This window comes from Carettochelys insculpta, chromosome 8 (assembly GCF_033958435.1).
Source record: "Carettochelys insculpta isolate YL-2023 chromosome 8, ASM3395843v1, whole genome shotgun sequence".
In the NCBI taxonomy this organism is placed as follows: domain Eukaryota; kingdom Metazoa; phylum Chordata; order Testudines; family Carettochelyidae; genus Carettochelys; species Carettochelys insculpta.
Window position 1 is genome coordinate 6008008 of NC_134144.1, and position 12541 is coordinate 6020548.

Consider the following 12541-nt stretch of genomic DNA (forward strand, 5'->3'; position numbering starts at 1 on the left):
TGGAGGGATGTGAGAATGGCTGACATTATTTGGGATGGCAGAGATGATAAAGAGGAACAAGGAAATGGGGGATGCTGAGATGGCGACACATATCAGAAGAAGATGGATAGATAAGGACCAGGCAGATGAGCAGAGGTGATATGGCAAGGCAGGGAACCAGCATCAGTAAAACCATGTTCACAAAGCAGGTATCTGTAAGAGTCCTTCAGGAGCATCTGGGATCCTGTGGTTGGTGGAGAATGAATGAACTAGAACAGGCAGCTGGGGTAGTTCACCCTGTAGCATAAAAGATGTGCCCATAGTGAAGAGTGGGGACAGCTCCTTCAAGCCCCTGTAGTTCTGGTCCATATGAGGCTGGAGAGGAGAGACACTGTGCTGGATAAAAAAGCTTGGAAACCCTGGGAACAGCCCCTTGGCTCAAAGCATTGGTGGCAAGCCATGAATATAGGCTGGGAACATCCTGCCATTGGAATCTGCATGGGTAATAACCACGTGGGGAGAAGGGGAAATCATGGAGTAGGACAGCATGTCTCTGGGCCCCAGCGTTCTTGAAATAGATGGAAGTGGAAGGAAGCAAGACCAGCTCGCTTGTCTCCTACTCTTTGCCTTGCCTTAATGCCAACAAATTATCACAACACATTGGCTGATAGCACATTGTGGCGGGATCATTTATCCCCCGCAATGAATGCTCCTTAATAGTATTTTTGTGCTGATATACACACACACACACACACACACACAGAGATGCACACTCTGACAATCAGTTAGTGTCATCTTATGCTGAGAAACGAAAGAATCATGGGACTCACAGAAAGTATTATGGGCACACAAAGGAGTCTTCAAATAATAATCACAAGCACACTATTGCCTATGGTTATAACTATACCATCATAAACAAATGTTTCAAATGAGGGAAGTTATGACTCCTTTTATTAAATAAACTACGTCTTACAATAAATTACCATCAAGCACACAGAATGGCACTGTGTGATTTTTCCTCATGGCTCCTTCATATTTGCCTAAGTACAATAAAGATTCATTGGACATGTCATCTTGTTAAACTTACATATGTGTGGATACGGGAATCCTAATTTAATCCAGTAAGTGCACTTATGAAAATGTGAGCCTGTTTCCCTATTGTCATTGGGTTCTCCCTGCACCCTATCTAGTGAACCACCTGAGAGCTCCTGACCTGTTGAAGAGCTGTCTAAGTTAGCACTGACTGGCACAGGTCTTGGATATCTGTAATTGAAATTGAAGTCATAGGCAATGCCAGGAGAAGAAAAAACGCTTTGACCACATGGATGTGGGAGGAACAGAAGGCCACCTTCTGACCACACAAGAGGGTGAACCCTATATTAGCTGACCACCTGAAAAACATCTCTCTCCAGCCTTTGCTGGAGAGAAAAGGCAGGACCAACCTCTGCTGTCATTCTAACATTTGACTCTGGAAGCAGGGGAAAGAGTGGAAGAAGGTTCTAGAGGCAGCAGCTGTCACAAAGTGACTAAGGAGGTGGGAAGAGAATGAGAAATGAGGGAAAGAGTAAAGCGGAAGGGACAGAGCTCTGCTTTCTTCCCTGAACCAGAATCCCACTTCAGGTGGAAGGAATTCTCCCTTTTGGGACCAATACAGAAGACCAAAGGAAGTGCTGTTGGGAACCCAGACTGGGAGAAGAAGGTTTGTTGCTGCAATAGTGAGGTACACCGAGTTAAGTTAAGGCTGGGTCCTCTGAAATGCCAGAAGCTGGTCCTGTCCCTCCTTTTCCTCTGCACTCCAAAAGGCAGCTCAAAACTCTGGAAACTGGTTCGTTGTGCATCTGTTAAGATTTTTAAAAGTACTTTGGCAGTTCTGTACTCCAGGTTGTAATGCCCCACTGACTTATGCATCTAAATTTTATTTTTAAAAGGTATTTAGTTGCTTAGCAGCTTAAACCCCATTGATGGTCGATGCAGATTTCTACTGACCTAAATCCCTTTCGAAAAGGAGATTCAGGCTGCTAAGGCAGTAAGGCATAACACCACCTAAATACTATTCCAAATCTTGGCCTAAATGCTTGCAGCCAAATCCTGGGTACTGCCGTCATCTTCAGAGCACTCCCTGATGTACTCACTCCCTGACACTCACTCACCTCAAGTTACATTTTAGCAGTAAACAAAGCCCTGGAGTTAAACCAGCTGGGGTTATCGTATTCCTGAGCTCGAAACACAGAGAACTGATGTGGCACCTGTACTGGACACAGGAGATAGAGTCTCTGTGTGCCTTGAATTTCCCAAAGGGATGTTTTTGTTTCACGAGTCAGGAACATGTCCTGAAGGACCCTTCACTTCAGGAGACAAAGAAATCAAACGTTTGGACTGTGGTGAAGGGTTCTGGCCAAGCCAGCCAGTGAAAGTCATGCAAGGACACTGTGGGAGAGAGGCACCATTTTGGATAAATGCTGTACCTTGATAGACTAAGTACGAGATTTTCAGGTGAGTGATTTCACTTTTCATTGCTTGTAACCCTCTCTCTCTCTCTCTCTCTCTCACTTGGCATTGTTTACTCCTTGATCCTTTGCCAATAAATCTAGTTTATTTTTGTTCAGGAAGGGAAGGGTGTATTTGCCTCAGTAAAATTAATAACCTGTGACACGCTAACTCTTTAAGGCTACATCTACACGTGCCCCAAACTTCGAAATGGCCACACAAATGGCCATTTAGAAGTTTACTAATGAAGCGCTGAAATACATATTCAGAGCTTCATTAGCATGCGGGCGGCCACGGCACTTCGAAATTGACGCGCCTCACCGCCGCGCGTCTCGTCCAGATGGAGCTCCTTTTCGAAAGGACCCTGCCTACTTTGAAGTCCCCTTATTCCCATCAGCTCATGGGAATAAGGGGACTTCGAAGTATGTGGCATCCTTTCGAAAAGGAGCTCCGTCTGGACGAGACGTGCGGTGGCGAAGCACGTCAATTTCAAAGTGCCACGGCCGCTCGCATGCTAATAAAGCTCTGAATATGCATTTCAGCGCTTCATTAGTAAACTTCTAAATGGCCAGTTGCGTGGCCATTTCGAAGTTTGGGGCATGTGTAGACACGGCCTAAAAGAGCAGCAAACTTAATATCTTAAGGTGGCAGGGGCCAGCATTGCAGGGAAGCCTCTCTAAGGGGCTCCAGGGCTGGAGCCATGGGTGGCAAGTATAAGACGCAGGGTAAGACAATGCCTTCCCAGGTTGCCTGGCCGGCCTGCCCACACTCTGCCCCTCAGAACTCCCCATTCAGTGCAGCTCTCATGTCTCCTGGGGCTTCAGCCTTGCACTACAAGCCCTTCCTGTGCTCTGGGGCTGGTGGGACTGGGTTTGGGAGCTGCCCATCTGCCCACCCTCCCTGTGCCCTGGGAGGGAGGGATGAAGCCACGGGTTGCTTGTGTTCCGGAGGGGCAGGACTATGGGTAGTGATTTCTGGAGGGGGTGGGAGCACAGGCTATGGGTGGCCCATGTTCTGGACGGGTGGAAGCGCAGGCTGCCCAAGCTCAGGGGAGGCCAGGGAAGGCTATCTATGTTGGGGGGGTTTGGGAGCCACGGAAGGCTGCAGGCCCCCCACAGGCTGCCCATACTCTGAAAGGGGGCAGGTACGCTCCTACAACATGGGGTTTGACTCCCATGGGGGCATGGGTGATAGGGGCAGGGTCTTAGGTAGCAGGGGTGGGCCTGGGGGCTTACATCCTCCAACCAATGGTTAGCGCTAACTGGTTGTTTCCTGCTAGATGAGATTTGGTCCCACAGAGAAATTCCCTGGTAAAGACGACAGACTGCTGTGGCAGAGTGAGTATTCTGGGGACAAGGTGGTACAAATTAGGTGGCTGGCTGTCCACATGCTTACATTTGTGTGTGCAATTTTTTGTTGGTGCATAGAAGTTACAGTCAGACACTACCCTTCCACCCCGCAAACTAGTTAAATGTCTCCATACCTGGTAAGAGCAACAGATTGGATTTTCTACTCTGAGCCCCAATGAGCAACTAGAGTGAGCTAAAATAAGTTTGGAAAATCATCCAAACCTGAAGCCACTCAAAAACTGACCCATTACACTGTCCAAATTGCCTTCTTCAACTTGCCCCAAGCTTTTCAGACAAAATAAAATCCATCTTGACCTAAGATCATACATGTGAAATGTCTATGGGATTGGCTCAGTTTTGGTGAAATTAATGAACACACTCTCTATGCGTGTGCGTAGGTGAGAATACCCCCCCGTGTGTGTGTGTCTGTGTGTATACAGAAACAAAAATCTAATATCAGTTGTAACTATGTGTTGAGCAGCATCTCTACAAAATAAAGTGTTGGAGCCTAGATACTGACAAATATAAACAATAATCAAGCGGTTATTTTGACTGATGACAAAGTTAGTGTATTAGACCTGTATCTTTAACAGGTTCACAAATAGTGTGTCCTTTGCTTTACAGAAGGATACAACAGGAGGCTGCTGATTATGTGACCTGTAAAAATATACAGGAAGATGTTGATAGCTTAAGAAAAATTAGAGTCTATTCCAAAAATGAGCACTCTTTTGAAGCAGACATGAGAAAGTCTCTCATCCCTGGCCCATCTCGACGTCACTGCACAGAGAAAGCCTGGAGACCTTTGAAGTGTCACAAGAGGGAAAAAAAAAGAAAGAGCAAGGCTTGGAGCTTGCAGAATTCAGGAGCTCTTCAGAATTGCCACTACAGAGATAATGGAGGAAATCCTGGCTTCATAGATATTAGTGGGAACACAGCATTTGACTTGAGTACAGTCAGGATGTCACTTATGAAGGAATTTACAGGGTCCTACTCATTTGCCCAGGTAATCTCTTTCAGCGCCTCAAGCATTTATGGAATTGTGCTGCACTGTTAGGGTGACCACCCATCCTGTACTGCCTGGGACAGCCTCGTATTTTGGGCATCAGAAAGGCATCCCGACTTACTTTTAAAAAGGGGCTAACTGTCCCATATTTGCTGCCCGCTGACCCTCACCCCCGGCTGACCTTTTCCTTCACCAGCAGATGAAGGCGCAGCTATTGGCCAGAGAGCACATACTCATGTGCTCACCAGACACAGCGAGAGGGAGACAGCAGAGGGTCTTGCAAAGTTAAGAGTATGTTGGAGGCTCGAGAGCGGCTGCCACCCACTCCCTGGGTCTCCATACCTCGGGGACACCAGGAGAGCACCAGTGGCTGCTGCAGCCTTCCCTGCTCCCAGAGGCACAGAGAACCGGGAGCCCACCCACAGCTGCCACCGGGTCCCTGGCTCCCTGCACCTCAGTGCAGCTGGGAGGAGCTGACCTTCCCCGCAGATCGCCCTGTCCCGTATTTGGAATAGGGAGATATCATCACCCTATGCACTGTAAACAGAATTTAACTGCAGAGAAGCATCTTAAGAATAACCGGCCTTTGCTATGTCAGTCTAGATGGAATTTCACCATAAGCAAACTTCCTGTAAGTGCTACTCTAACCCCACAGCATATCTGCTCTCACGCTCTCAGGAGCAGTGATGAGTGAATAAATGCTTTTTCCATTCAGTGGCTAAACTGTGAGGTTTCTGTGCCCCTGCAAATGCATCTTTTCGTGAATTTGCTATTTGCACAAAAAAATTTGCTCCACTCTACTCCTGAGCCCAGCTACGAGCCCACAGGAGGTTTGACTGTGATCTAAATTGAATCAGAAGCATCTCCTGAAGTCCTGTACTGAGGATTATATGATGAGGGGCATTCCACAATCTGATATGCTTTTCCTTGCTTGTTCGGTGGTTATGACGATCTTGGATTATGATCTACTGATCAGTCTCCAGCTAAAAAATGCTGTCATGTTCAGGCGGGGGTTAAATTTCAGCAGGGAATCAAATACATCTTAGTCAGGTTAAAGGACACTTGGTGGCTCAATCTCAGTGCATCGGTATTATCAACAGTAAATCATTGTTTCTCTGAGTTGAAAGGTCAGCCATGACCATTAGCTTTGTGACTATTTCCCCGCCCTCCTCTTGCACAGGGTTTGTGACATAAAAATCCATTTTGCATTCTTTTTGCTCTACAACCTCTCCTGAAAAAGTCTGACATTTTATCACATGTACTCGACCCAGATCCAGGAATTACATGAGTCCACTTTTTTCTGGAGGAGTCACACAAAGATGGAAATGCTCCATCTTCAGGTGCCAGAGCCTGAGGCTTGTGATAGTAAGCTGGACTCATTTTTTTAGGCTATCAACATCCCAATGTATTTTTACTGCTCATATAACCACCAGTCTCATGTTGTATTGTTCTGTAAAGCAAAGGATACATGATTCATGAATCTGTTAAAGACATAGGTCTATTGCACTACATGAAGGTACTAGCCTGCTTCTAGGGTATTCTGATTCATGCTAGTTACGGGTGGATGGGAAATCCCCCAAGAAAGAAAAACTAAACTGTATAGTGATACTACAGGAAATACTGAAAGAGGAGATACCACCTGGAAGTAAAGCAGCTCTACTTTGTATTACTGAAATGATGGAAAAAAATAAAAGACTAATGTGAAAGTATATTCACTACCAGAGAAGAAAAGAAAATGGCATGTATATATAGTGAGATAAGGCTTATATACCTGAAGAGTTAAAGACTGTGCTTTAAGACAAGTCTTTGTTACTGAGCTATGAATCTGGGATGGGGGATGGAGGGTGTGCATATTGTGTAAGGTGTATAAACTTCTGGGTTATATAGATAATATTCTTGCAACAAAGGTCTGGTATTTTCCTTAGCTTGATGGGACACCCATACTCTAACTTATTCAAATCACAAGCATATGTTGTGTTTGATGGGAAAGGTTTTTTCAAAACACTTCTTTAAAAATAACTCCTAAATACTTTCAACCCAATACTTCTGATGGGAACATGACAATCAGGATCAGTTACTGAGCCATAGATTTCCCATTATTTTAAAGTCACCTGCATAGAAATTTAGCGAATAGTGAGTCTGATTATTGCTATTTAACCAGACAATAGCAAATCCAGGTGCTAACAACAGTTAGATATTTTGATGCACTTGTGAATATTCATTCTCTGAGCATGACACTGGCATTTTTGTTGTATAAAATTGGGGTGGGATTTTTGAAAAGAGTTCAGGATTCACTTAACTCTGCTTCCACTGGAATCCATGGGAATTTTACTATGAATTTCAGTGGGTGCCAAATAGGCCAATACCAAGTTCCTTTGAAAGTCCCACCTTGAACGTTCATATAACACACAAGTAGTGGATAAATACTAAGGATAGCACATACCTTAAATTCTTCCAAGATTTTGTAATTTTTCCCATGATATTCACAAAAGTTTTTCACTTCTTTGCACTCTGGACAGCATCCATTATGTTCCACTTTAGTACACTTTGGGTGGATTTTAGGGCATTCTGGTTGATCACAAACAGGTCCATCCTCAGTACAGACACAGGGACAGTTGGAATGCCCTGGGAAAAAACGTTCTCCCAGTTTGTATACAAAGCCACTGTCATCCACACAGCCTTTCCCTCGATAGTCATCAAAGATCAGATTGTCATTACTGGAGGTCTGGTCGCCTTCATCAGCAGGATAGTCTTCGTGATTGATGGCAGCTGGGGTGACCAACCCAGGTATTAGCAACAGAAGTATGCATGCTTCATGAATAAGACAAGCCATTCCCCTCCTCAACTGCTGCATATGGTCCTAATCTCAGATAGAAACAGCAGCTTCCATAGGGACACCGGAGGGGAGGTCTGAAAACAAATATTTCAAATAAGAATAACTTGAAACATTAACAAAAAACAGATGTAGGAAGACCATGCTTTCAACCTGGATCTGGAATTAAAGCCCAGTGCTTTCAAAACACACAGAATGTTAAACACCGTTTCATTTGAAACAAATCTCTTCTCAGTTAATCCTAAGAACAAAGCATGCTGAATATGTATGTTAAAGCTAGCAATCATACAAGTAGCAAGAAACATATATACCCATACAAGTACATGCATGCATGGCTCCATTGGAAATGACCACTCAAATGCTGATTTAAACTGATGACTAATGCTTGCTTTTACCTATTTGTACAATCGGGTCATCTGACACACAAAGACATGGGACAACTGCCTGCAAATTGCATAGTGAGTGGGCAGTTCACTAGGACTGAACCCAGGATCAAGAATGGTTCCTTTCCTTCTGCCCGACCACTACTTCCTCTTTGCTACAATACACAGCTCAGTTTCTTAAAATCAAGAGCTAAAGAGAAGCCTTAGCAAGAGAAAAGAAAAAAAAAAGTAAAACAATAATTGTAGAGGCTCTTGTCAGATCTGAACTGCAAATACGAAAAACAATCTTGTATGTTATTTAGACGTAGAAAGATGGACCGCAAGAGTGTTTCAAATGTGCCAGTTTTGTAGAGGAAGATAAAGAAGCTGCGCTGGAAACATCCATCAAGTCTGGAGTTTTTTTCTGTAGTCCAGTCGTCCTTGTTCCGTATTTCTGAAGCCTGATTTTTTTTTCAGGGAAGCAGCATTCAGATTTGTATTAATTTCCAGCTATGAGTTCATAGATTAGTATTTTAAAATGTCTGGCAAGTACACAGAATTATTGTAATATATTTGTCTCATTAGGCTAATGACAGGCTCCATTCTAAAACTTAATATGCCATCGCAGCTACATAAAACATCCAGCCGATTTGGCAACGGAGAGCGATATTTAAATAGGCAAGGTGATGACTGACTGATCTGACAAGGAAAGAAAGCCCATCCTTATCCCAGGGAGAGTTAGGCATAAAAGAAAGGCGCAACATATGATTGCCGCTTTCTTTATTGCCTATGGGGTGTGTGACGTCACTGTCACCAATGCACTCATTCTCAATCCTTTTCCACATGCCATTCAGATTTCAGTGTAACACCAGCAGAAAAATGGTCCCTCGCCTGAACTGGGCAGGGAGTGGCTGTCCTAGAGACAAGAGTATTTGCAAGAAACTTTTTATTAACCGAAATATTAGTTTTATGCTTACTAACAGTGAGGGTTGGAGTTTCCACTAAGAGCATACACAGAAATACTTGAATATAGGCACATATACATATACATATATAGGTACAAATACATGGGTATTTACATCTGCCCCTATATAAACACACACACATTCCCACAGACATCTATTTCCTCTTCATCCTCCTCAAAGAGACATTTCCAGCATACTCCAAACCAGTCAAAAGGAATGAATCAGGAAAAAGCTATTACCCCACAAGAAGAGATTAATGATCCTGCTAGGAAAGGCAGTTTTTCCAAAGCTACTATAAAGGGAGACACCAGATATTACACAAGCTCTGTCAAACATCAAAAGATCTCCTCTTAAATTGAAGTCCCAGACAGGTTTTTACCACAAAGGTAAGGAGAGGTACTGCCAGCAGCAGGTGTTTTAAAGTGTGTGTGTGTGTGTGTGTGTGTGTGTGTGTGTGTGTGTGTAAAGTGGATCGGTGTGTGTGTGTGTGTAAAGTGGGATTCACAGAGAAGATCAGAGATTTGGAGAGTCAAGAGTTTTGCCCACTTCCAAAGCCACAGGTAGGCATCAATTTGCTCTGGTCGGGTAAGTGGAGATTTAAGAAAAACATAGCAAGCATTGCTGCTTGAGGTCCTGTGCAATGACCAGCCAAACCAACTCATCTCAGAGGGGCAGCCCTGGAAGCGTGCAGATTCACAACCAGTTCTGCAGCACCCTAAAGGGGGAACAAATGTAGTAGGACAGGAGTTTAGCGCCTGAAGAAGTGCTGGGGAAAGCTCCGTGACCTGCTACGTTTGCTCGTCTCTCCGGCGCCTCCGGACTGCTGGTTACTGGCAAAGCGACCCGCTTCTCCCGGCTGCAGGGGCAGGCGCGCCACCGGACGCGATCCCGCACAGATCCGGGCTGGCCCGGCACACTCCAGGCGGATCTTGGCGGCTGCCCACCGCTTTCGGGGCTGGGCGGGAAACGGACCCGCCCGCAGCTCCCTGGCTGGGAAGGGGGATCACCAAGGGGGAGCGGCCGGCGGGGTCCGGGTTGTTGTGTCTGGCGCGCTCCCCCGCCGACGCAGCACTCACCTGGCGGGCTGCGCTGCGCTGGGCTGGGCTGAGCCGAGACGCCGACGGGTCCCCGGCGAGCCGGACTCGAGGGCGAGCGGTCCGCTGGCCGAGGCAGCTCCAGCCAATCACGCGTCCAGCGCGGGGTCCCGGGCGAGCCCCAGCCCGGCCCCGGCAGAGCAGCCGCCGCCCCGCACCCAGGCTTCACCGAGCAGCTCCGGAGGCGAGGCAGCCCCGCCGCCCGCCAGCCCCCCGCACCAGCGCACGCATCGCGCCCGCCTGCCGCTGCCTCCCCGCGGCGCGGCGGCTACAGCCGGCGGGCGGAGCTGGGAGCCCGCCCCGGCCGGAACGCGGCCGGCACCATCCCCCGGCGCCGCGGCCAGCTCAGGCGCGGGAGCAACTTTCCCCGGGCTCCGGCCCCGCGGAGCGCAGCGGCTCGGCGGCCGGGCTCATGCCGGGCGCGGCTGGCGGCGGCTGCTGCTGCTGGCGCGCCCCGCTCCGGCCGCTAAGCGCCTTCCCCGGGCCGGGCCATGGCTCGGTGCGGAGCCGGGAGAGCCGCCCCGCTCCCCGCCGCTCCGGAAGGAGGCGGCAGAGCTCAGGCAAAGCCTCCGACCGGCGCCTTCCCTGCAGCGGGGAGCGACGCGCGGTTCCAACTTGGGCGGCCGGCCGGGCGTTCCCCTAGCGGCGCGGCGCGGCGCGGCTCGGCTGCCCCCCAGCCACACTGCAGCACACGCGGCGAGCGAGAGGGAGCGACACGGGCTTTTATTGGGCTCTGCGCCCGGCGCGGAGCGGCGCCGCTCGCCTCGGCTCGGCTCAGCTCCACAGCCGCAGCGTGCCGTCCGCGCCCCCCGACAGCAGGTGCTCCGCCTTGGGGTCGAAGGCCACGCTCTGCACCTCGTCCTCGTGGCCCGCCAGGCTGGAAAGCTGCCCCGAGCTGAGCTCCAGGGTCTTCACCGTGCCGTCGTCGCTGGCCAGCGCCACCAGGTGCCCTGGAATGCAGAGCACAGGAATCAAAGGCCCGGCACGCAAAGGCTGGAGTGGAAACGATCAGTGACTCCAGATAGCTGTCAGAGGGAGCCAAGCTGAGGGTATGGGCTGGCTACCGCTGGGGAAGGCAGCAAATCCCTTCTTATTTATGCCATGATGGAGGGCCCCGTTCTGATACTCTTCCTCTAGAAGCCCTTTACTCCACAGGTACAGGTTGGACTTCTCTCTCTGGCACCCTTGGGACCTGACTGGTGCCAAACTGGAGAATTTGCCGGACCATGGGAGGTCAATGTTGTCTAGCTGCGTTACTGACGCTCCACTGCTTACCAGACTCTTAGAAGACATTTAGGGGTAAATTACAGCTAAATAACAGCCTAGAACACAGAGCCAGGACTGGTGGCTGGAAACAAACTTTATGGGACCACAGGAAACTTGGTCACACCCATGATAAGTGGTCCTCCAGCTAACTAAACTCATGCCCTATTATGCATGTTGCCAGAGGAGAGAGGTCTGGATGAGAGAGGTTCAACCTGTACTTTCAAATTCAGTGGGCACCCCGGACTCGGACTAAATGAACCACAACCAGGCCCGCTGATATTAATGTTGATAGTCCCAGCAGAATAAATTAAGGCAAGCCCAGATGAGTTTCGGCATCTAAATTCCATTGAACTTTAGCAGAAGTTCAGCACTCAGTGCCCTTAGTTTCCAGTGAAATCTCCCAGCCTAATTAAACAGTTAATATAGATGCAGATACAGCAGTTAAAGGGGGAGAAAAGATTTTAAGGAGCCCAGAGTTTCCTTGCATTTATTTACAAAACAAGCTGCCTCTATATTTTAAATCTAAACTAGCGTTTCTTAAACTTTTTCAGACCAGGGAGCACCAAACAATAAATTTTTTTTCCCTGCGGAAAAAAATTTTGTCAGACCAAAATAAGATGAGCAACGTATACAACAAGACCAAAATGAAGTAATTTAAGCAGGTAGCATAGCAATGACGCAGTAACACTGTATCTGGTTTTAATGAAAGAAAATAGAGTCTTATTGTAAAAATTTGAATGCTTTTTGCAAACACTCAGCACACCTGAGGTAAGTGATACATTTGAATCACCTCTCTTTTTCTCAGCCACCAGGTGAGAGAAGTTCTTTTTTTTAAAAAATTAAGTGTAATAATCAGGATATTCCCATGGGTAGTACACAAACAACAATAACAACACTCAACAAAAGATCAATACATTCATTTCAAGGCAGATATGGTCCACTCAACAAAGTCATCATTGTATTTCACGTCATGATTTTGGTCAAACACCTATAGCTATTAGACACAGGTTCAATATACCTTCAGAATGATTATGGCCCTTTTTATGTATCAGGACTTTTTCCCCTGAAAGCAAAGACATATCACCCATAGAAGCTGAATTAATTCTGACATTGACAAAGTCACTGCGGTATTGAAGCAATCGTTTGTGAGCAAGAGTAGGGAAAACAGGGCCAAGTGTTGCCAACCTTACCCTGTGCATAGCT

General features: G+C 47.4%; 2 protein-coding genes across 10 annotated transcripts in view; both read right to left on the bottom strand.

Moving 5' to 3' along the window:
* Positions 1-10167, bottom strand: part of VWC2L (von Willebrand factor C domain containing 2 like) — a 98475-nt gene extending 88308 nt beyond the window's left edge. For 6 of the 7 annotated variants that reach the window (XM_075000815.1, XM_075000817.1, XM_075000821.1 and 3 more), the window contains exon 1: positions 7262-7675. In XM_075000815.1, coding sequence (XP_074856916.1) covers positions 7262-7672 — 411 coding nt within the window. In that variant the 5' untranslated portion in view covers positions 7673-7675. Of the gene's footprint in view, positions 1-7261; positions 7729-10054 lie in introns of those variants that run through there. The other variant, XM_075000814.1, reaches the window with a different exon arrangement.
* A 668-nt stretch (positions 10168-10835) lies between these two features.
* SPAG16 (sperm associated antigen 16) overlaps positions 10836-12541 on the bottom strand; it is a 624134-nt gene continuing 622428 nt past the window's right edge. For all 3 annotated transcript variants that reach the window (XM_075000811.1, XM_075000810.1, XM_075000812.1), the window contains exon 16: positions 10836-11022. In XM_075000811.1, coding sequence (XP_074856912.1) covers positions 10847-11022 — 176 coding nt within the window. In that variant the 3' untranslated portion in view covers positions 10836-10846. The remainder of the gene's footprint in view (positions 11023-12541) is intronic.